Source organism: Felis catus, chromosome A1 (genome assembly GCF_018350175.1).
Source record: "Felis catus isolate Fca126 chromosome A1, F.catus_Fca126_mat1.0, whole genome shotgun sequence".
Classification (NCBI taxonomy): Eukaryota; Metazoa; Chordata; class Mammalia; order Carnivora; family Felidae; genus Felis; species Felis catus.
Genome location: NC_058368.1, coordinates 140,587,269 through 140,610,007, shown reverse-complemented (window position 1 = coordinate 140,610,007; position 22,739 = coordinate 140,587,269). Strand labels below are relative to the sequence as shown.

The 22,739-nt window shown below is 40.4% G+C and overlaps 1 protein-coding gene across 4 annotated transcripts in view; it reads right to left on the bottom strand.

Moving 5' to 3' along the window:
• The window catches only part of IQGAP2 (IQ motif containing GTPase activating protein 2), a 299,037-nt gene that overhangs the window by 104,551 nt on the left and 171,747 nt on the right, over nucleotides 1–22,739 (bottom strand). For 3 of the 4 annotated variants that reach the window (XM_011284171.4, XM_019835765.3, XM_045062300.1), the window contains 7 exons: nucleotides 17,355–17,422; nucleotides 16,822–16,935; nucleotides 15,943–16,121; nucleotides 13,756–13,843; nucleotides 9,537–9,700; nucleotides 6,230–6,390; nucleotides 593–717 (listed from right to left, as the gene is read on the bottom strand). In XM_011284171.4, the coding sequence (XP_011282473.3) occupies nucleotides 593–717; nucleotides 6,230–6,390; nucleotides 9,537–9,700; nucleotides 13,756–13,843; nucleotides 15,943–16,121; nucleotides 16,822–16,935; nucleotides 17,355–17,422 (899 nt within the window). The remainder of the gene's footprint in view (nucleotides 1–592; nucleotides 718–6,229; nucleotides 6,391–9,536; nucleotides 9,701–13,755; nucleotides 13,844–15,942; nucleotides 16,122–16,821; nucleotides 16,936–17,354; nucleotides 17,423–22,739) is intronic. The other variant, XM_019835759.3, reaches the window with a different exon arrangement.

Below are 22,739 nucleotides of genomic sequence, written 5' to 3'. Positions count from 1 at the left end.
AATAAATAAACGTTGAAAAAAAAAATTAAAAAAAAAAAAGCCCAAATAAAAGATCAAAATAAAGTTGAGCATCTAAAAAATTGAGTTATGGGGCACCTGGGTGGCTCAGTCAGTGAAGCGTCCGACTCCCACTCAGGTCATGATCTCACCGTTCGTGGGTTCGAGCCCTGTGTCGGGCTCTGTGCTGACAGCTCAGAGCCTGGAGCCTGCTTCAGATTCTGTCTCCCCCTCTCTCTCTGCCCCTCCCCTGTTCATGCTCTGTGTCTCTCTCCAAAATGAATAACATTCAAAAAAATTTTAAAAACTGAGTTAACTAGAGTATTCACCTGTGAAGTATAAATAAGAAACCATGAGGACTTCTGTTTACATATTTTTATCCCATCCTTTTACGTCTTTTTATGTATGCTTTGTAATGCATATACGGTGACACAGTATTACAGGCAAAAAATTTATATATACACATGCGTATCAGGGAAGAGTGCTCTCTTGGGGCTCCATGAGCAAAAATCTGCATTCCTAATCTAGGGACCTAAGTAGTCCAGAAACCTCAGTTGCTCATTATACTATGAGAAGGAACGTGTTCCATACTTACGATCGTTTTCTTCTTGAATTTGAATATTCACCATATCTATACACTTCTGAATTTCATTCCAGCTTAAATTCTCTTGCCCTTGGGATAAGGCTTCCAGCTTCATGGTGAATAGTGCATTTGTGTAACTGTGGAAGAGAAGAGAATCATTAATACTAATCAGAGACACTCACTCTTTGTTCATTTTGTGCATCTCAAATTTGGCACATGGCCAAAAGTAGATGCTATAAGGTTAAAAAGGAGAAAGACACATGAAATGTTCTTTCACACCTTTGTGAACATACAACAAGCTCACTTATATTACATTTTTTTCTTAAAGATACTTTATGTACAAATGCTGTTTTTTTAAAAAATTTTTTTTAATGTTTGTTTATTTTTGAGACAGAGAGAGACAGAGCATGAATGGGGGAGGGTCAGAGAGAGAGGGAGACACAGAATTGGAAACAAGCGCTGTTTAATGAAAGTACCTCAAAATCCAACCTTGTACCCAACTTAAGGAAAAAAAAAAACCCTTGAAGTCCTCAACTCTACGAAACCGCTTTCTTCCCCCTCAGTTACTAATTTTCCTTGCCTTTGCATGTTTTGACTCTGTTGAGGCTGTAGGTAATTTTTTTTTAAGTTGGCTCCAAGCCCAGCATGGAGCTCAACGTGGGATTTGAATTCACAACACTGAGATCAAGCCCTGAGCTGAGATCAAGAGTCAGATGCTTAACCAAGTGAGCCACCCAGACATCCCCCAGATAAGTTTTATGTGATAAAATTCAGAATTACCATGGTTCTCAACCATGGTTCTCAACCCTTCTCATTTTTCTTGTTCCTTCCAGAAACCCTGATGAATAACACACATTTTCACTATACATTTTCTTGATAAGGTGGTATAGGGGTTGAATCAGAATGTTGTAAAATCCCTCCTCACCTGTCCATTTTTCGTAAGGCTCCACAGCACCTACTGAAAAACCTCCCTCTGTGTCCAGTCACTGCCACGGCACTCTTATACCTCATTTCTGACCTCTGACCCTCTTTATTATGGAAGACAGAGTTTGGTCAACCACCTCAATTACTTGCCTTGGTCGGGGAATTTTAGGGAAAAAAAATTATCCACCTTGATATATTAAGAAACTGTCATTTCGGGGCGCCTGGGTGGCGCAGTCGGTTAAGCGTCCGACTTCAGCCAGGTCACGATCTCGCGGTCCGTGAGTTCGAGCCCCGCGTCAGGCTCTGGGCTGATGGCTCGGAGCCTGGAGCCTGTTTCCGATTCTGTGTCTCCCTCTCTCTCTGCCCCTCCCCCGTTCATGCTCTGTCTCTCTCTATCCCAAAAATAAATAAACGTTTAAAAAAAAAAAAAAAAAAGAAACTGTCATTTCTCAACAGTCAATTTTCCCAGTTAAAAATCACAGAACCAATGTTGCAACCGTAAGCTACCATGAGCTACTCTAGCCTAAAGTAAAGAAACTCAATAGTTTAGTTGGCTTTTGCATTGCACCATGGAAATAAAGATCAGGCTTCTACGTACATATTTATTCACTATGTATTTTGACTTCTGAATAGCATCTTTGGATTGCTAACAGCAGAGGTTAAAAAAAGGAACATCACGTTCAGTTTATTTTATTTTTTTTAACGTTTATTTATTTTTGAGACAGGGAGAGACACAGCATGAACAGGGGAGGGTCAGAGAGAGGCAGACACAGAATCTGAAGCAGGGTCCAGGCTCTGAGCCATCAGCACAGAGCCCGACGTGGGGCTAGAACTCATGGACCGCGAGATCATGACCTAAGCCGAAGTCGGCCGCTTAACCGACTGAGCCACCCAGGCGCCCCAATAACATCACGTTCAGTTTAAAATTGTTTTCCTGGGATGCCTGGGTGGCTCAGTCAGTTGAGTGTCTGACTCTTGGTTTCAGCTCAGGTCACGACTTCACCGTTTGTGGGTTTGAGCCCCGTGCTGGGTTCTGCACTAACAGAGCACCACTCGCTTGCCAAATAAACAAACTATTGAAAAAAATTGTTTTCCTGATTATGACCAATTTCCTGAAAATTCTGCGTGCTTAAAGGCGCACAGAGTGCCTACAGAGTGTAGCTTGAGAGGGAAAAACATCATTCAGTGTAGGAAGTGGTGGCGATGATCCTTTATCTGTGACCGAATGAGGGATCACTAAATTCAGGCTTGAAACTGGCTAACTGTCATGTTTGAGATTTTCACCCTACCACTCCTTATAAGCCTAGGAAAACATATATATAAATATATATATTACTATATATAATATATATAATATATAATATATATAATATATATAGTAATATATAGTAATATATATATAAATAATAGTGGATATATTATATATATAATATATATTATATAAATATAGTAATATATTTATAGTAGTATATAAATAATACTGGATACAATAACAAAATGGATAAACTTCAACTTGCACTTGTTAATACCCCTTATAGACAGAGACCATTCTGTAAGCAAGTGCGAAATCCCCATGGGCATTTCACATGCTTAACATCTAAATGATGATCCGATGGGAATAAAACGAGAAAGCTTAAGGAGGAATGCAGAAAAAAATCCCAGAATTGCACATAGTTTCTTTAGAAACAAAATGAGTCAACGATGGCCAAAAGGAAGAGATTTTACAAGTAATGCAGCAGAACTCCACTGGCTTTTCCATGTGAGGATGAGTGTCCGGTACTAAGGGACCAACCACAGAAATACTCTGCAGTTCACCCTCACAGAGAGATCCGAGTCCTTTCCCTCCACACCTCTCTGAGCTCTCCTCACTGTTTGCTACAGGCAGACCAGTAATGCTGCATTTCTAACAGACTTCTGAAGCTCCAAGAGGATTACAATCCCAATTCAGTTCGGCCAATGATTATTAACATGATACCAACGTGGCAAGGCCTGTGGCAGGCATGCAGGGCTGTGAGCATGAACAAGGTGCAGGAGCTTTCAGCCCAGGGGTCAAGAAGACAGAAACTCCAACAGGGTATAAAAGCAGAGCACAAGAAAGGTCGTGAGAGACAGTCCAGGAGAGTAGAAATAACGAAGTTCCAAGGAAGAAGTGGGAGGAAACCCTTAGTGGTAGAGCACCTTGCCTGAAACAGGCATCAAACCAAGTATTTAATCTTCGAAACTGTTCTGCAGATGCAGAGTGAGTGTTTTTGCTTTTTTTTTTTTTTTTTTGCGCTTAGATGAGGAGACAAGACTATGAAGAGTCAGACTCAAGTATGTGTGACTCCGGTGCTATGTTCCTCTAACCACAGAATGCTAGTTCTCAGGAGAGATGACATTAGCTGGGGTGGAGAGAAGTATGGAAATAATTTGTGAAAGCATAATCTATGGAAGGCAGCTCCGGGAGTGTGCCAGGACAGGGGTGACCGGCACTCCATTCCCGGTGGGGACACGACCATGTAGAGCAGCAGGCAGGCCAGAAAGTCCACAGTGTATTAGGATCCAGGGTGGCTGAGGTGCAAAACACAAGAAGAGCTGGACCGAGAGCTAAGGTTAGAACAACATGTTTACAGTGAGGGGTATGTTCTTAATTCAGATGAGAACAAGAAACAAATGGAGAGCATTATAACCACAGCTACATTTAGAACAATTAATCTGGGACAACATATGCCTAGAGCCAATACCAACTAGACAGCACTTTGGTGAGAATTAGACAAATGAGTCTTTCTGGGAAACCACAGCCCAAGGGTGGAAGCCACGGTAAATAGGTTGACACTCTGTCTGATTCATCAAGGTTGCCCTGCCCCACGCCCCTGTGCTATGAAGAACTTGGGAAAGCATGGGGTGAGGCCCAGATAGAGCCACGTTTCTTCATCTTGAAAACCTGTGAACTTGGGTTTCCAAGAACTGAGTTAAAAAGCTGACCAGGCAAGTAAAATGCTGAGGCTGAGAAGATCAATGAGGGCTGTCAGTACAAGAACCAAAGGGAACCTTGAAATCTCATCTTGGTACTGGTCATCCAGCTGGCCCAGAAAGTGCTTAAGTCAAGCTTTAAAAAGATTATTAAAAATGAGCAAATTTTTAAAGTTTCCTATACAGAATACTTGAACTCTGGGGCTGTATCTGTAGGCCCACGTTGAAAACCACAGGGGTAAAATTGGTTTTCAAATGGGGTGTGAGACCATTTCCTTAACAGGTCATTTGTAAACTGGGGAGGTAGTGAGGAATTTTCGTAATCAAAGTGGATGATCTGGAGGGAGGGAGCACGGTTATTTAGAGGACAGCGGCCAGGATGCCCAATGGGTGGGACAGTCATGACAATTACCTCACTAAGACATCCCATTACAGCCCCACGGGGCTGTATGTTTCATAAAGGAGTGACCAGCTTTGTCTTCCACTTAAGCACTGAGGGAAAGCAGCAAAGACTGGTTAGATGAGAATAAATGAGGAGGATAGAAAAGACACAGGAGGACCAATCTGGAAGTGATGACAGAAGTAAAGGTGAAAAATCAAATGAGGTACTGGCTGGGAAATGGGGACATTTGACAGAGCTAACACCCCCACACTGGCTGTTGTCAGGGAAGGAGATGAGCAGGCTGTTCATAGCACAAGGCAGCAGAGGGCTGAGGAAAATGAGTTGAACTTGAGGTTTCTAAGCTTGGGGAAGAGAATGGTGCCATTAGAAATAGTGGAGGTGGAAATAAATTACCTTGGTAACAGACTCAAGAGTTATATTAACCAGGTGGCCAAATTTATGCAGAATAAGAGCATCAATTTCTCCAAGAAGACTAAAAAGCAAACTCTTCGGTCCTCCCGCTTTGGGGCCATTCTCTCCACAGACAAGTGGTAAAGCATTTAAAAAAAAATCTAAAGTCTTTTCAGTTTTCTTGTACAATGTACACGATCCAAGACAATTACCCAATCTACTTATTTAAGTAGTTCCAGCTGGAATCAGGACCTGAAAAGAGCTTTTGTCAAGATCTATGCAGACATCTCCCCCTAGTGGCTAACAAGAATCCAGGACAGAAAATCACTCCTTTTAACTTGGGACTTTTGTCTTACGGAATCTCTGATGGGCTCCTTATTCTGGCCCTTTAATTTTCTCTCTAGAACTGCTATAGCATTTTATACTATCAAGCAGCATATTTCAGAAACATGAAATGGAAGCTGCTAAACTAAGACTGTTATCCACTAACACGATCCACTGTGGTCTCAGGATTCCTTTGGCTTAACAATCAAAAAGAACAGGGTTTGAGATTCAACTGCCCAACTGTAGGTCCATAAATCCAAGTTTAGTTCTCTCATCAGTAAAATAAAAGAAGATTAGACTGGATGGTTATTAAAGTTCCTTCCAACTCTTCTACATTCAGTTGTCTCCAAAAGAAGCCCAAGGGAAGGTATGTTTTCAATAGTTCTTTTATTTTTAGCCTATCCAATAATCTTCGGTAATGACAAATCAATCAGTCAAAGCCACAATGTGGTCATTTTTAGACTCTTTGTCCCCCTAAAAGAAAGGCTGTAAAAAAGGACGCATATTAGAAGGACTCTCAAAACAAAGTAGACTAGCTTTTAAGAAGATGAGTACAGTGATAGGGAATTCTTCAGCAAAGAACACATCTTTAATATGCAAGATATGCCAAACACACATTTCTGCATTAAAAGGAGATTTGGAAGATGTTCCCTTACCGTTCTACATATGATTCATCCAGATTATTGAAGCCTATTGTTGGGCTTCTGAGCTGATTCTGCACGGACATAAGATCATTGTTTTCCAAGGCCTGGTTTAGTAAAGCAACAGCAGACAGCATTTCCACTGCAATCAAGAGCTCCTCGTGGGCCAAGTAGTTCTGTTGAAAAATGTAAGCAATAAAAGTTTCCCAAATTACACACCTCATGTATGTGATGGGGTTTTAGAATGCATTTTTTTTTAAAGTAGGTTCCACGTCCATCATGGAGCCCAACTTGAGGTTTGAACTCACAATCATGGGATCAAAATGTGAGCTGAGATCAAGAGTTGAATGCTTAACTGACTGAACCACCCAGGCACCTCTAGAATGCATATTTCAAAGAACAATGAAAAATTAAAGATTTTGAGAACCCAGGAGAAAGAGGGCTCACTGGCTACCTCTTTGTCACTGGCTTTAAAGAACAGGTGAAGACTTCTGGGTTGTCCTTAGCTGATCATTTTGGGGACAGAGTTAATGGCAACCAATGGTTATGATTCCACAAACATGTGCATTTCCATAATTGATTCCCGCCAGTTATATTAGCTGCTTACAGGCTCAGACTTACCAAATAATTAAATGAGGGATTAGACAATGCTGCCACTGTCTCAGGGTGTGAGGTTAAGATTTTAGGGAGTGATTTTCAGTTTAAATTAAGAGTAAGGAAAAGAGGGGAGAATTTCACCTCTAACCCCAGAAAGATAAACTACAATTGTTAAGGCAAGACTATCAATTCTAGTTCCAAAAAAGTTAGTCTGAGTCACTTGTTAATAACTGGGTAGAAAATTTAAAATATACTCTGAGTCCTGAATATTTGAAGAAATGTGAAGTATATCATTTGGTAAATGTAAGTAGGATTTATAATTCTGGATTTGGTTTATTTAAAAAAAAATACATCTCAGGTATTCTTGCGATGTGCATAGCATAAACTTCTCAAGTCACTATCTTGCATGCTTGAAATTAATATAGCATTGTGTATCAACTATACTCAAATAAGGGACACCTAAGTGGCTTAGTTGGTTGAGCGTCTGACTCTTGATTTCGGTTCAGGTCATTATCTCTTGGTTCATGAGATCAAGCCCTGTACTGGGCTCTGCTCTGTCAGTGTGGAGCCTGCTTGGGATTCTCTTTCTCCTTCTCTCTCTCTGCCCCTCCCTTGCTTATGCTCTCTCTCTCTCAAAATAAATAAATAAACCTAAAAAAAACTATACTCAAATAAATTAAAAAAAACAACCCATCTTACACTTTAGAACACCTTCCCCCTTAAATGTTCTCTTCCTTTTAACCATTTTATACTAACTTGGTCCAACTTCAAAAGGGTTACTTCTTCCATCATAGTGAAGGAACATAGAGGGAGCATCAAATGAATAGAAAAAAGCTGACAACTATATTTACATTTAGGATATTTTCTGTATTTAATGTATACAATGTAATATTTATATTAAAGGCATTATAGCTTTCTGGATCTCCACAGGTATCTCACAGCAATGGATTTTAGAGTAACAAAAGCAAACAGCAAGAAGGAGGTTATTATAGGGAGCATGTAAGCAAATTTTATCCAAATTTCTTACATGAACTACATGTTTAACATGTAAGGAAGGTATAAAATTATAAACAGAAGAGCAGAATGAAATCACTTGAGATCCACCTCCTCTACCCTTTCCAGTGAAGTGCCCACAAGTATCTAATGTGGTATTACAGCAGCAAGGATAAGAAAAAGAAGAAATGGGGCTGGACAACCACAGGCTGACCGATGACCAGTTAGGAATGAATCACTAGGCCTGAGCGTAAGTAGCCTTGGGCTTCAAAGCTGCTGGCGTGGGAGAACTATTAATGAAAGAACCTAAGTGCAACTTAAGAAGATAAGCTCTTTTTCTTTTATTATAAAGTAACATCTTTCTTTTCAGAAAATGAGAAGTCTTGATAATCAAGAGTAAGAAAAAAAATCCTCCCACCCAAGCCCTTTAAGGTATATCCTTTTATTTTTAATTCATGCAAACATTTATAGAAGTTTTTTTTTTTTTTAGCAGAACTTGTTTTTATCCCTATTACCAAAAACCCTCTAGACAATGCTGTATGTTTTGATCTCATTTTTTCTGCTTGATTTAGTGTGTGCAATCTGTTGCGAAGCACATGGTTTGTTCCTTGCTTCTCAGTATTATACACCATGCTGTGAATACTTTTTGATTCATATTCTTTAGGCTCTTTTCCTAGCACTGTAATTGACAGGATAATGGCTAATAGACTTGCATACACATTGCTGAGCTCATTCTCCAGAAAGGGTGCACCATTCCTGCTTCCACCGGCTGTGAAGACGCCTACTGTGCCAAATTTATACCTACGCTACGTTAGATCTCTCAACGCTCTACCAATCTGATTTCCCAAAATAACTATTTTAATTCCCATTTACTTCCGATTGAGGTTGGACATTTTTTGTGTGTCATTGTATATTCCTTGCTTTGTGAATTAGCTGTTCATGCTCTCGGCCTCTCCTCCTCGCTTTTTTCTGGTGCAACAGTGCCGTTTCGGATTTTTAAGATCCAGGGTTTTTTACGTTTCCTTCGAACCTTCATTTTTTAAGTTACTTTTTACATTTAACTTTTTATAGTGGAAATTTATTCTGATATGTAGAATGAGGTCATGTTTTCTTTCCCAAATGGTTAAACACTTGGAAGGATTTCATTCTTTTCCCCACCTTTTTGAAATACTAGTGTTCTCATCTACTTAATTCTTGGCTCTGCTTCCAGTAATTTTTATTCTGTTCCGTTGTCTGGGTTAATCCTACACGAGTACACATGGTTTTAATACTGTAACCGTATATATTACTGTCTAATATCATCAGCATATTAAGCAGCATGAAATTTACAAAAAATTAAAGCCATGGTGCTAATATTCTTGGTTGCAGATTTCTAGAACTGCAGATTCACAGCCAATTATTCTATTTCAAAAACATGACATAGTTAAAAAAAATTTCAGTATAGTGAAAAAGTTATCCAACGTGTTTCAAAAACCAGAGAACAAGAATGACTTCTTTTCAAGGTGTGTTTGTGTTGAGCTCTGCTTGAATTTCCTAACTATGCAGATTCTTTACAGAGATAAAAAGCAGGATTTAAAGAGGAACTCAGCCATGGAATTGATCCAGGGAGGGAGTGGGAATGGGGGTTGATCCAAGTTAAAGACTCTATGCCCATTCACCTTTCCTAAACTGCCTTCCTCACGGCTCTAACTTAGAATTAACATCTTTGTAACTGGAGTGCCCTCGGACTTACCATGGCGTTCTGTTTCTGGAGGTTGAAAAGTTCGTTCTGATACATCCCAGCAGCAAAAGGATAAACTTCAGGCAGCTGGGCCTCCGGTCTCTTCAGGGCAAGCAGCGTGTTCTCGGGGTCGCCTTCCCGAATGACAGCATTGATGTGGCTCACTGCAGCCAGCCCTGAGCAGGGGGTGGGGGGTGGGTGTCACATTCCATCAGAATGTCCGTTTTTTCCACAGCTTTCTCTGCTGACCTAGCCAGCCCATCTTTCCAAGGGTTACAACCTAAGCAGTCCCTTTCCATGAACTCTGAAAAGCTGCAGATGGAGGCCAGGCAGAGCCGTGGAAATGGTAGCTCCGTACCTAGAAGTCAGTCCAGTCCATGGAGATGGTCCCTAAAAGGACTTCAGCAAAGAAAGAGCTGGGGCTCTGAGGTCACTCCTGTCTAGCATGACTTCCCTACGAAATCTTACCCTTCAGGATCAGCTCTGGTCTCACTTCCATTAGGGCTTCAGGTCGTTTCAGTTCCTCAAGAGGTCACCACTTGGGGATCCCCACAGTATTTAGAGATGGGCCATACGGATCCCACAGGCCTTGTTTTTGAACACTCCTTGTGTATTAGTACTGCCTTTGCAAGGAGACCGAAGCTACATGAACTTCAGAAGCCAGCCTCACCCTGCTGCTGTACCCCACTCTGATGCAGCACCACGGGCAACCCGGCCAGCACCTGCAGAGAGTGCTGCCTGAGAGTGTTGGTATTCATTCTCAGAACACTCTCCCCTCCACTCTTGGGTTTTGCCAAGTGTGACTTTAAGAAAAAAACATTTCAGGTAGGGGTGTGTGTGTGTGTGTGTGTGTGTGTGTGTGTGTTTAATATTACAACCTGGGGCGCGTGGGTGGCTGAGTTGGTTAAGTATCTCTCGGTTTCGGATCAGGTCATGATCTCTCAGTTTTGTGAGTTTGAGCTCCACGTTGGGCTTTGGGCTGACGGTGTGGAGCCTGCTTGGGACTCTCTCTGTCTCTCTGCCCTTCCCCCACTGGTGCTTTTTCTCTGTCTTTCCACCCCCCGACTCCCCCACCACCACCTACACTGTCTCTCTCTCTCTCAAATGAACTTCAAAAAATTTAAAAAATAAAATATTACAACCAAAATTGGTAAGATTAAATAACTGTGCCAGTATCCCCTAACCTTAAAAAACAAAACAAAGCCAAAAACACTGATCACAGAAATGCCTTGGTTTACATTATCTGACCCTACCACAAGCTCTGTGAGATCTCTACCCGTTGTAATGTTCAGCTTCTAAAGACCTGAATTTAGTGACCAAACTGAGGGTGCCTGAAACAGTAGATTCATCACAGTTTTCAGAAAAAAGAAACCGAATTGCTGACCAACTGGAAGAATGAGTGACTGACCCTGCCACCAGGCAGCAACAAACTGGACAGAACCAGCAGCATTTTGTCCTGTAAATTAAGTTTCAGGGTAAGAGAGAGTACACAGACTCATAGAATTCTAGAGCTTTTCATGGGTAGTCTGTCTCCCTAATGCGTGACTAGATTAAAGCTAAGATTACTCTAACCCTTTGAACAGATGACAATTTGCCTTCTGTAACTCATTCACAAGGAGTTACCCTCCATAACCTTTCTCCTGACACACATCGTTCAACAGCAGGAAATACTTACAGCCAATGTGATTTTCTTTGTTACACCCCTCCAAAACTTACACTTATTCTAAAGGACTTTAAGAACCCCAACATGTTTCTCCATTCTAAGAATGGCTATGTCCAACAAAAAAAAATCCCAGAAAGAAAGGTCAGTGGACATCTGTGGCATCTGCTGTCGTGTGAAAGTCACCAAAAGCCTCCCAGCTGTGTCTCTTATTATTTTGGAGAGGATTCTACTTCCCCTTTGAAAACTCCATTATGTGAATGTGCACCACTGGATGGTAAAATAGCAGAAAATCATATCCTTATGACACTCTTTAGGAACCATTTCTCCTAAAAGTAAACAAATAAAGTGAGCTTACCCACTCACTTATACTCTGCATTTAACAGTATTTCCCGCCTTGATCTTAACAGAATATGTGTTGTAACTAATGGAACGCATATGCCAAACCAAAAAGTTAAATGATGGCAGTTCAAACAAAGCTGATGCCTCTGACAATAGATCTGATGACATTACCATCGAAGCTGTCACTTACGTCACTTCTCTGGCTGTAATGAACACAGACACCTTAACACTTTAGGATAATAACCTACATGGTTGAGAAAAGGCTTATCAAGTAGCTATACTTATTTTAAAGCATACGGTTGTCTTATTGTCATGTCCCTGACTAAAATATGTTCTAGTGGGTTTTTCAAGACTGTTGTTAGTTCTATTCGATTATAAATTTTCAGATGGGGAGAGAGAAAACAACTTCAGAATCATCATGTTCTACGCATTGGAAGCCGGTGAACATTGCAATGCCCTTCATAATTTGAGCTGGTTATGCATCAGTGCAAATCATCTCATGCTTTTTATTTGAAAATGGGAAAGAAAGCATAGCCACTGTGGCATGAAATTTGTGGTCAGAAAAGTATGCCATTAAGTATGAAAACATTTATATAAGGTATTCTATTAAAAAGAAACCAAAAAAAAAAAAGAGAAGAAAAAGAAAAAGAAACCTGTTTTCAAAATAAAGGATGGCAAAAGGCTATGGAATCATTTCCTCCCGAAGTTTATGCACCTCAGCTGCCTTGCTGGCAATGTAATTTCTTCCTGTAATTCATTTCTGTCAAGCATAATGAAATTCTCAGTTTTCAAATACAGCAGAAAGAGAAACTTAAAACTGTTTCGTGTACCATCACCAATATGTTCAAAATTAAATAAGAATGAAAGAAGAACATACATTCCCTGGTGTTAAGGTGATCCCTTAAAAATAAAGTTACCCTGGAGCTGTCAGCAATTTTGTGTGTGAGGGAAATTCTCAAACCCACTCAGTTGTTAACTGCTAGATATTTACATCAATTTTCTCTGGGCCTCCTTGATTACTATTTGAACCCTTTGAATATGTCTCTACCAGCCACTTGGGGCAAACTTCTAGGGAAAACCTATGGTGTCTTTGGAACTGTTAAGTACAGTAAAGAGCATTCAAAGGTCATCTAGGAGGTTAAATCAGGGACAAGGCTTAGGACTGTTGTAATTAGTGGATACCCCCAAGTTTAAATTGGGCAGATGGTTCATAAACTTTATCAAATGGGCTCAATGGTCTTCCATGTATTAGTTTTTTGTGTATATATGGGCTTTTTCGAAAGCCACAGGGGAAATAAATGTCAGGTAGAATTCCTTACTGCCTCAAGTAAAACCAGTTTTTAAAAAATTTCTATTTATTTTTGAGAGAGAGAGGGAGGGAGGGAGGGAGGAAGCAGGGGAGGGGCAGAGAGAGAGGGAAACAGAATCTGAAGTAGGCTCTAGGCTCTGAGCTGTCAGCACAGAGCCTGATTCAGGGCTTGAACCCACACACTATGAGATCTTAACTGGAGCTGAAGTCAGACACTTAACCAACTGAGCCACCCAGGTGCCCCATGAAACCAATTTTTATTAGAGATGGGAAAAAAGCCTAGTAAAGAGATTAATCTCTCTGAACTTACATGTGATAATTTTAATTACCCTAGTTTTCTGTTCTTTACTGTCATACAACTGAACTGGATAGGAAGAGAAATTACACTGTGAGACTCCCCAACAGTTCGGGGACATGGGATTCAAACCCGCCACCGTGCAATTTCACTGGCCCATTCAGTCTCATTCACTTGCCATAAAGGTGCACACACTGTAAGAAAATAATTCTTACCAAGTGCAAACCAATGACTGGACAGTAAAAAAAAAAGAGCACAGGTGTCAACAATATTTTTTACAATTCCAGTCAAACACTGTCACATAATCATGGGCAAGAAATGAAAATCCTTAAGTCATAATTTTTACTAAACAGCCTTCAATATGAGCCCAACTAAGGGATAGGTTCGAAACGAGATGGTAGAACTAAACTAGCTTCAAGGTATTCCAAGATACTCTGCATGCACTGGCGGGCAAGATCACCCCCAAAATTCCATGGGATGCTGCCAGATGACGCACCATAATTAAGAGCAACACTGACATTTAGTGGATTTTTCACCACATAAGGCAATTTTACAAGGACACAAATGGAGTTTTGGTGCAATTCTGACAAGGAAACTTTGTATCTCCGTTTCCTTCATTACTTACTGTTGACTTTATTGATGTTGCCTTGGATTTCTGCTTGTGTCAGCAGCTCTTCATAGGCGTCTCTTTCTTCTTCGGAAATACAGTTATTCTACAAGACAAAGTCTTTCCTGATTCCTGAGGTTAAATACAAGGTTTCCAATCTCGATATTCAAAAGCCAAATGCCAAGAGTGAGAAAAATGGTTTACTTAGATTCATCTGAATTCAGAATAAGCACCAAAGAGTGCTTGCTCTGTGCAAGACACTGGGGTTACATACACCTGGCAGGGATGACGAAGACGAACAAGAGCCCCAGTGACTCTCTGAAAGTGTCTAACTGTCTCTTGTGGAAAACATTAGGTTGGACCACTTGATATTGCCACTTTGTGTAGACTGAAGCCAGTGGAATATTGGCAATTTCACTGCATTCATCTAATAATATCGACACCATAAATAACGAATATACGTAGAACAGACTCTGTAGAATTACACACTCAGTTGGAAAGAACACTTGAACAAGGTGACAACCGAGGAGAACCTGGAGGAACAGGGCAGAGAGGGGAACAGGGTGTAGACTACAGGATTTGGTGAAAAAGGCAAGACAGTTTGGCAAGTTGGGCTACAGCACACAGCCAGAAAGATGGGGAGGTTGGTTGGGTATCCTGGAAGTTTTTTTTTTAATGTTTATTTACTCATTTTGAGAGAGAGAGATAGCGTGCAAGGGAGAAGAGCAGAGAGAGAGAGAGAGAAAGAGAGAAAGAGAGAGGGAGGGAGGGAGGGAGGATCTGAAGCGGGCTCTGTGCTAAGAGCAGCGAGCTCCGTGCAGGGCTTGAATCCCTGAAATGTGAGATCATCAGACGCTTGACTGACTGGGTTACGCAGGTGCCCCCTCCGGAGGCTTTTTAAAGCCAACTGAAGGGCCTGTACTTAACTCAGTAGGCAGCAGGGAATGCAGGGAGGTTTCCAGGGGCTGATATCAGATCTGTAGTTGAAGATTACTTTTGCCACCTGTAGCTCCGAGAGCGGTTGGTTCGGAGAATGGTAGGAAGCAGGGCCACCCTTGAGGAAGGTGCTGGAAGAACCCTGAGGCATGGTAAGGGGGGAGGGCAAGGCTGAGACAAGAATGGTAAGACTAGAAAGTGGGAGACAGATGTAAGCCTGGCAAGAAGAGGCAACAGAATGCAGAGATGGATATGGGGGGCACAGAAGGAGTTCTAACACATGGGCGAAGTCTTTCCAAAGTGAAGTCAGTAAGGGGCCCATGTGTGACAAGGGCAGGGTAGAGATAAGCACTCTTCACTCTTCCTATGTAGTGAGGGGCAAGGCCCATGGGACAGAGATGAAGTCACCTGGAGGAGCATTAGAGGGCCTGGTAGCAAGCTCCTATCACTTCAGTGAGTGGATGAGCTTAGGAAGAACAGAGACAGATGGGATTCAGTGTCAGACCTTAAAGAATTCCCATACACAGAGGCAGGAGGAAGAAGAGACACTAAGAGATACAGAGGAGAACCATGGCAACAAAGCAGCAAGGAGCCACGTGAGTCAACAACCTCAAGGCAGGTGGTCGGGGGGGGGGGGGGGGGGGGGGGGGGAGGGAGCAAGTGTGCCAGATAGCGCCAGAAGCCACCAGGTGAGAAAAGTTTGGGAACGGAGCTGAAGCTGATGTGGCAAGAGCTTGAGGAGGAGAGAGGTGGCCAGGAAATGGAAGCTCTACGTGTATACAAAGCCCACAGTCATGTAAGACACGTTGGGTCAAGTCAGGATCAGGCTGCCTTGCAGAGGACGCAAGGCAAAATATGAGGGTGAACTAATGGGAGAAAACGAGGAGAGTGAATTCAAAAACAGCATCTCTCAACTTCACCGCAATGAATCATTACTCTCTATAATGAATCTAAAGGTATCCTGGCTAATACAAGGTCTGCAGGTGGTGATGCCTCACGAGGGACGATGTTTAGCTACTGTATCTACACTTCCCAGGAAAGTAGTAAAAATTTACGACATGACCTTTAATCCTTGCAACTTGGAAGAATCATCATAAAAGGAAACCTCATTTTTTTTACATAGTGCATAGTCTTCTCTTACCCTTAAATTTCACCCAAACCAATGGCCTATGGCTACAGAGACCACAGCCAGTTGATTTAAAAATATCACTTTTAACAAAAAGGCTTTTTTATGCTCATAGCCATAGTACTAGGAATCTAATTAAATACCTTCAGTCTTGCACTTTCCTCTTTTCTCTTTTTGGCTTCCCAGAGTTCCTTCTGATACTCCTGTGCAAGGTTGTCATCTATTAAAGTTAAAACTGCATTTGGGTTTCTTAGCGTTATGATGGTTTGCTCTGCTATTCCTTTTTCAATAGCTTCATTAATGGCTATAACTGCAGCGTGCACTGAAAAGAGAAAAAAAAGATTTTTATCAGGAAAGACAACATGGACAGCTGTAATGACACCACATAATGTAAGCAGTTTGCTTTCTTTTAATTTACTTTTCTTTTACTTTCTTCTCTGGCTTCCAGTAACAAGGGCAAAAGAAGAGACCCTAGGCACTTCCCAGAGAGCCCCTCCGACGACCTCTCCACCTGCCCATCTATCTTGGGTCCTGTCTCCTAAGCATCTACCGTGTAATCTGTATTAATTTACTCAACCTGCATTGAAAGCTTCAAATGAACCAAACACTATGTCAACCACTAGGGGTTTGAACGGTCACATGGACACGTTTAAAGTACCAGGTTGTTTCCAAATGGTATCTGTAATTTAACTTGCAATGCTAAAAGACAACTGCAGCAATGTACTCAACCGAAGAAAGCAAAGGGCCAGGACAGGACATAGAAAACCAAGAAATATTTTGGAGAATAAAGATATTTCTAAAACGTTTTAATTCAAACTGCATAAGTAGATGTTTAAAGACTAAATCAATCCCATGGTTATATTTTCATGTGCTCAATTTAACCATCTACAATACATGCAATAAAAACTTCAAAAGGGGGCTGAAGGTATTTTCTCAACATTCTATTTCTTGTAACCAAAATCAACGAATAAAGTATAGGTGAATCCCATGTCAACAGCAAGTTCTGATGTCAGGAGACTCACAAGCAGCTTCATCCACTGACAGTTCATTAGCCAGAATACCACCTATTTTGCTGAAAGATGGCATTTGTATTCCGTATTTGTCCAGCTCCTTTCTCATATTACTAATTTCCTCCTCTGGAAAAAAACCAACAACAAACAATATCAAGATGGAGGTAGGAATGAGTATATTCATGGCAAGAAATGTCTTCATCCCCCAGGTCTCTCTCCCCAAAATGCAAGGCTTATTTTTCTAAATAAAGAAAATCAAAAACACGACGCCATTATTTAAAAACAAAAAGAAAGGGAAAAAAGTGTCTTTATCAAGAAGGCGGGACATTTCCGAACAAGAACCTTAGGAAGGAGTCAACCTCAGTTTCTCGTTTCACAAATGTGGGGAAAAGGAAAACTGGTCAAAGACAAACAAGATAATAACGTTTTCTCCTCTAATCAGTACAGAAGAAAAAGGGATTCGATGATGTCAAAAGGAAAAAAATATATAGATTCATTTTCTTAGTAAACAACCACGTAAAAATCGTAAAGATAAAGAAGAGTACCTGTGAAGTCGACTTTGCCCAACAAATCCTGGATTTGGGGGGCTATCCCTAGTTTGAACAGGTATAAACTGGAAGACAGAACGTAAAATTATGAGAAACTTCATCATATAAATCTTAGAGTCACAAATTACTTCAATCTTTAAAAAAATTTTTTTAATGTTTATTTTTGAGAGAGAAAGAAAAACAGCATGAGCAGGGAGGGGCAGAGAGAGAGAAGGAGACAGAGAATCCGAAAAGCAGGCTCCAGGGTCCCAGCTGTCAGCACAGAGACCGATGCGAGGCTCGAACTCATGAACCAGGAGATCATGACCTGAGCTGAAGTTGGATGCTTAACCAACTGAGCCCCCCAGGCACCCCCAAAATTACTTCAATCTTAAGGGCTTCTTTAGTTGAGAAAGACCTAAGAGATGATCTCATCTAATTCATTCATTTTATAGATGGAGCAACTGAGGTAACATAGTCCTTGGTCGACGGGGACTATAACCGTAGTCTAAGTCCCAAAGTCCCATGGCATTTCTGTAGGATCAACTAACTCTCTAGCATCCATTTGTAGGGAGAATAAGAAACATGACTGATATAAAATCGTAGGTAATAAACCCAAACATTGCCTTGGATATTCCTTGTAGGATTCTTATTTTTTTGAAAGTACAGCTCAAATTTTAATTTCCTTTTCAATATTCCTTTAAGTAACATTTGAGGAAATACTTGTTTTACATTTTCTGAAACAAATACAGTAGCAAGACTATTAGCAGCCGGGGAGATGTTAATGATAAACCATGATATGGGCATACTACTAAGTGTAAGATGGAGAATAAACTTTCTGTGTGCATATGTATGTGTGTATTTCAAACCCCTTAAGTAAGGATGGCACCCACTAACCTACCCATAATTTGACAAAAGTTGCTGAGGGCTAGCATCTAAATTTTGCCAAACATGAAAATATATGGTTATGTGGCTTTTTCCACTTAATCACTGAGTCACAGTTTCTGTTCCATATTGATTCTAATCTCCTCAGCCCCAAAGATTAATCCTATCAGTCAACTAAAAAAAAAAAATCTGTATTCACTTTATTATCAGTTATGATAGGTTTGTAATTTATGAGATTTTTAACTAGAAGTTAGAACTTACACAATAACATAAGAGAAAATGAATTGAAAAGGATTTCATTGGCTTGAAATATTTCAAGATTATCATGTCAGATGCTGATGTGAGATATACCTGAGATTATAAAATACATAAAACTTCACTAAAGAAGTTCAAGATTAAGCCTTTTTAAATGGTATTAACACAAACTCTTAAAATGAATGAATACTCAATTTAAGGAGTATGCATTTCAATCTTCTTTGGTCCTTTCTTTTTTTTTCTTTCTTTTCAATGTTTATTTTTGTGAAAGAGCACACGTACGCATGCACAAGTGAGGGAGTGGCAGAGACAGGCGGGCAGAGGATCCAAAGCGGGCTCCGCACTGACAGCAGCAAGTCCGATGTGGGGCTCGAACTCACGAACCATGAGATCATGACCTAAGCCAAAGTTGGATGCTCAACTGATTGAGCCACCCAGGTATCCTCTTTGGTCATTTCTGTACAAAACGATCTTTTGAAAAAATAACACACAGTCCACATTAAAAATTAGTGATTCATGTTAAAAAAAATCATACAGAAAAGTATCATCCAAAATTAAACACTAAATATTTTGACATAAACACTTTTAATGCTATTTCTGGAAATATCTACCCATAAACTCACATAGTATTCATTATATGAAGGTACTGTATTTTACCTATTAAACTGCTGACCATTTAGATGCTAATTATTCACCATTACAAATAATGTTGCAGGAGGGGCGCCTGCGTGGCTCAGTCGGTTAAGCGTCTGACTTTGGCTCAGGTCATGATCTCGCGGTTTGTGGGTTTGAGGCCCGCATCGGGCTCTTTGCTGACAGCTCAGACCCTGGAGCCTGCTTCAGATTCTGTATCTCCCTCTCTCTCTGCTCCTCCCCGGCTCACACTCTCTCTCTCAAAAAGAAAATAAAAACATTAAAAAACTTGGGGTGCCTGGGTGGCTCAGTCGTTTAAGCGTCTGACTTCAGCTCAGGTCATGATCTTGTGGTCTGTGAGTTCGAGCCCTGTGTCAGGCTCTGTGCTGACAGCTCAGAGCCTGGAGCCTGCTTCGGATTCTGTGTCTCCTCCTCTCTCTGCCCCTCCCCTGCTCATGCTCTGTCTCCATTTCTCAGTAATAAAATAAACGTTAAAAAAATTTAAACAAACAAACAAACAAAAACATTAAAAAACTTGGGGCGCCTGGGTGACTCAGTCGTTTAAGTGTCTGACCTTGGCTCAGGTCATGATCTGACAGTTCGTGGGTTTGAGCTCCACTTCAGGCTCTGTGCTGAATGCTTGCTCAGAGCCTGGAGCCTGCCTCGGATTCTGTGTCTCCTCTCTGCCCCTCCTCCGCTCATACTCTGTCTCATTCTGTCTCTCAAAAATAAATAAGTGTAAATTAAAAAAATTAAAAAAACATTTAAAAACTTAAAACCCCAAATAATGCTACAGGAAACCTACCTATATACAGATACATATGTGTGTATGTATCTTATTTGTTACAATAAATCCCTAAAAACAAAACTGCCACCTTGAAAGACACACAATCAAAGCTTTCAAAGCTTTCAATACATATTCTCGAATTGTGTTCTAAAAAAGAGATGATACTCATTCTTTGTGAGTAAAGGTTAACAAAACACCATTCCCTCCGTGAAAGAATCTGACTTCTTTCATGGTGTTTTTTTTTTTTTTTTAATTTAAATCCAAATTAGTTAACATACGGTGTAATAATGATTTCAGGAATAGAATTTAGGGATTCATCACTTACACAAGCACTCATCCCAACAAGTGCCCTCCTTAATGCCCATCACCCACTTAGCCCATCCCTGCACCCCAAACCCCTCTAGCAACCCTCAGTTTGTTGTCTATATTTAAGAGTCTCTTACGGTTTTTCTCCGTTTTTATCTTATTTTTCCTTTCCTTCCTCTATTTGCATGTGTTTTGTGTCTTAAAACCCATATGAGTGAAATCATGATATTTGTCTTTCTCTGACAGACTTATTTCACTTATTATAATACCCTTCAGTTCCATCCATGTTGCAAATGGCAAGATTTTCTTTTTGATCATGGAGTAATATTCCATTATTTATATACATGTCATTATACACACACACACACACACACACACACACACACACACACACACACCCATATCTTCTTTATCCATTCATCAGTTGATGGACATTTGGGCTCTTTTCATAATTTGGCTATTGTTGATAGTGCTGCTATAAACCATGGGGAGCATGTGCCCCTTTCAATCGGCATTTTTGTATCTTTGGATAAATACTTAGTAGTGCAATTTCTGGGTCACAGGGTAGTTCTATTCTTAATTTTTTTGAGGAACCTGTTTGTTTTCCAGAGTGGCTGCACCAGTTTGCATTCCTACCAGCAATGCAAAAGGGTCCCCCTTTCTCTGCATCCTTGGCACCATCTATTGTTTCCTGATAGGAATCTAACTTTTAACTTTCTAGCTCTGTTCCCCTAGGAACCTGATAAGCATATTAGTAAGCATAATTGCTGAGGACAAAACACCTCATTCATCAACTGCATCTTGACTTGAAGGAATTATATTAAATTTATTTTTATTGTTTTATTTTAGAGAAAGAGCATGAGTGGGGGGAGGGACAGAGGGAGAGATAGAATCCAAAGCAAGCTCCATGCTCATGAGCCCCCAACGTGGGGCTCAATGCCATGACCCTGGGACCATTGGACCTGAGCAGGAATCAAGAGTAGGATGCTCAACACGCTGAGCCATCAGGTGCCCCTTACTTGAAGGAATATGTTTAGGTGTTCCTGAGTTTGGGGACTGCTAACTTGCATACTCCTTGTAGGGCACTGGGAAGCCCAGTGGAAGGTGTTAAAATAGACATTGGCTCCTGGGGCTAAGGTCCTATGCCAAGAAGGCTCCTGCACCCACCAAGGGAAGTCTCACTCCTCAGCACCTAAGCTGTTACCTAGCCTACAAAAGACAACAGCTTGCAGATGGCTCTGTGGTTAACTGTGTGGAGTGTCACGACGTCTCCCACTGAAGAGCAAACACTTGTTGTGCCAGCAGACTGGTTTTCGGGCTTCTCTATCCTTCTGAGCAACTAGGGCCAGATGTGGCTTATAGCAGTTAAGAGAATGGACACTTAGCTGAACCTAAGAACCCACTGATGACTGGGACCTTACTCCACCACCTATCCAAGAGAATGCCATTTTCTTGCTTCGCTTATCACCACAGAATACTATCCATGAAAACCTAGCAAATCTGAGAGCCAAAAAATGTTAAGTCTGCATTCTCTTTTGTTAGTTGTTGAGGGTAAACATTTTTCCAAACACATATGGTTCCATGGCCCTTTTTTCCCAGGAATGCCCATTAATGAAATTTTGAATTTTAAGTGTTTTTTTGGGGGGAGAGTTTACCTTTGATACCCACTTTCCCTCAAAACCAGTATCAAAGAAAAAAGAACAAATGACATTTTAAACATGGTAACTAATTTTACTACTGACTTCCAATATGATATTTGTATCCACAGGTGGAAAACATATTAGACTCTGAACATTCTTCAAATTAAAATAGGAATTACGTATTCATAATTCAAAGCTAGAAAGACAGGATACATCCCTTAATTTAAATTCAAGGTCTTTAGAGATTATCAGGGATAAAAAACTATTTACACAGCCTCTACAGACTTCATTACCGAAGGCTCACGCCAAACAAGTCATTAGAATTAAAATTAGTCGGCTGACATTTTCAAAACCGTAATATTTTATGAACCACTTCTCAACTCATTATTACATGGGACAACTATTCCTGTTAGAACGAAGACCATATCATGCAGAACAAATGAAATGTCACCGTCTTCAACTGTTCCTCTGTAAAAGGTACTACAAAATGAAACAGAATTGGGGCACCAATTTGACAATACATTATATTTTTTAAAAAATTAAAAAAAAAACACAAAAAAATAAACAGAACTAAACAGGAATGGAAAAGCTTCAAAAAATTTAAGGAAAATAAAATCAAGCCACACATTAAGAAACGATAAAAAAAAACATTGTATCTCTTCAGTTAGTACCTAATTTGCATTTTCCTCTTCTCTTTTTACAACTCAATTTAAAAATATACATGACCTAATTTACAAAAAGCTATAAAAATAATTTAGTACGAGAAACTGAAAATGTGACAGTAAAATTTAAGTAGGAGACACACATAAAATGTCTTCTAAGAACCCATTTTATATCTGTAATTAAGTGTTTAAAGTTTTTTTTTTTAAGATTTTATTTTTAAGTAATCTCCACACC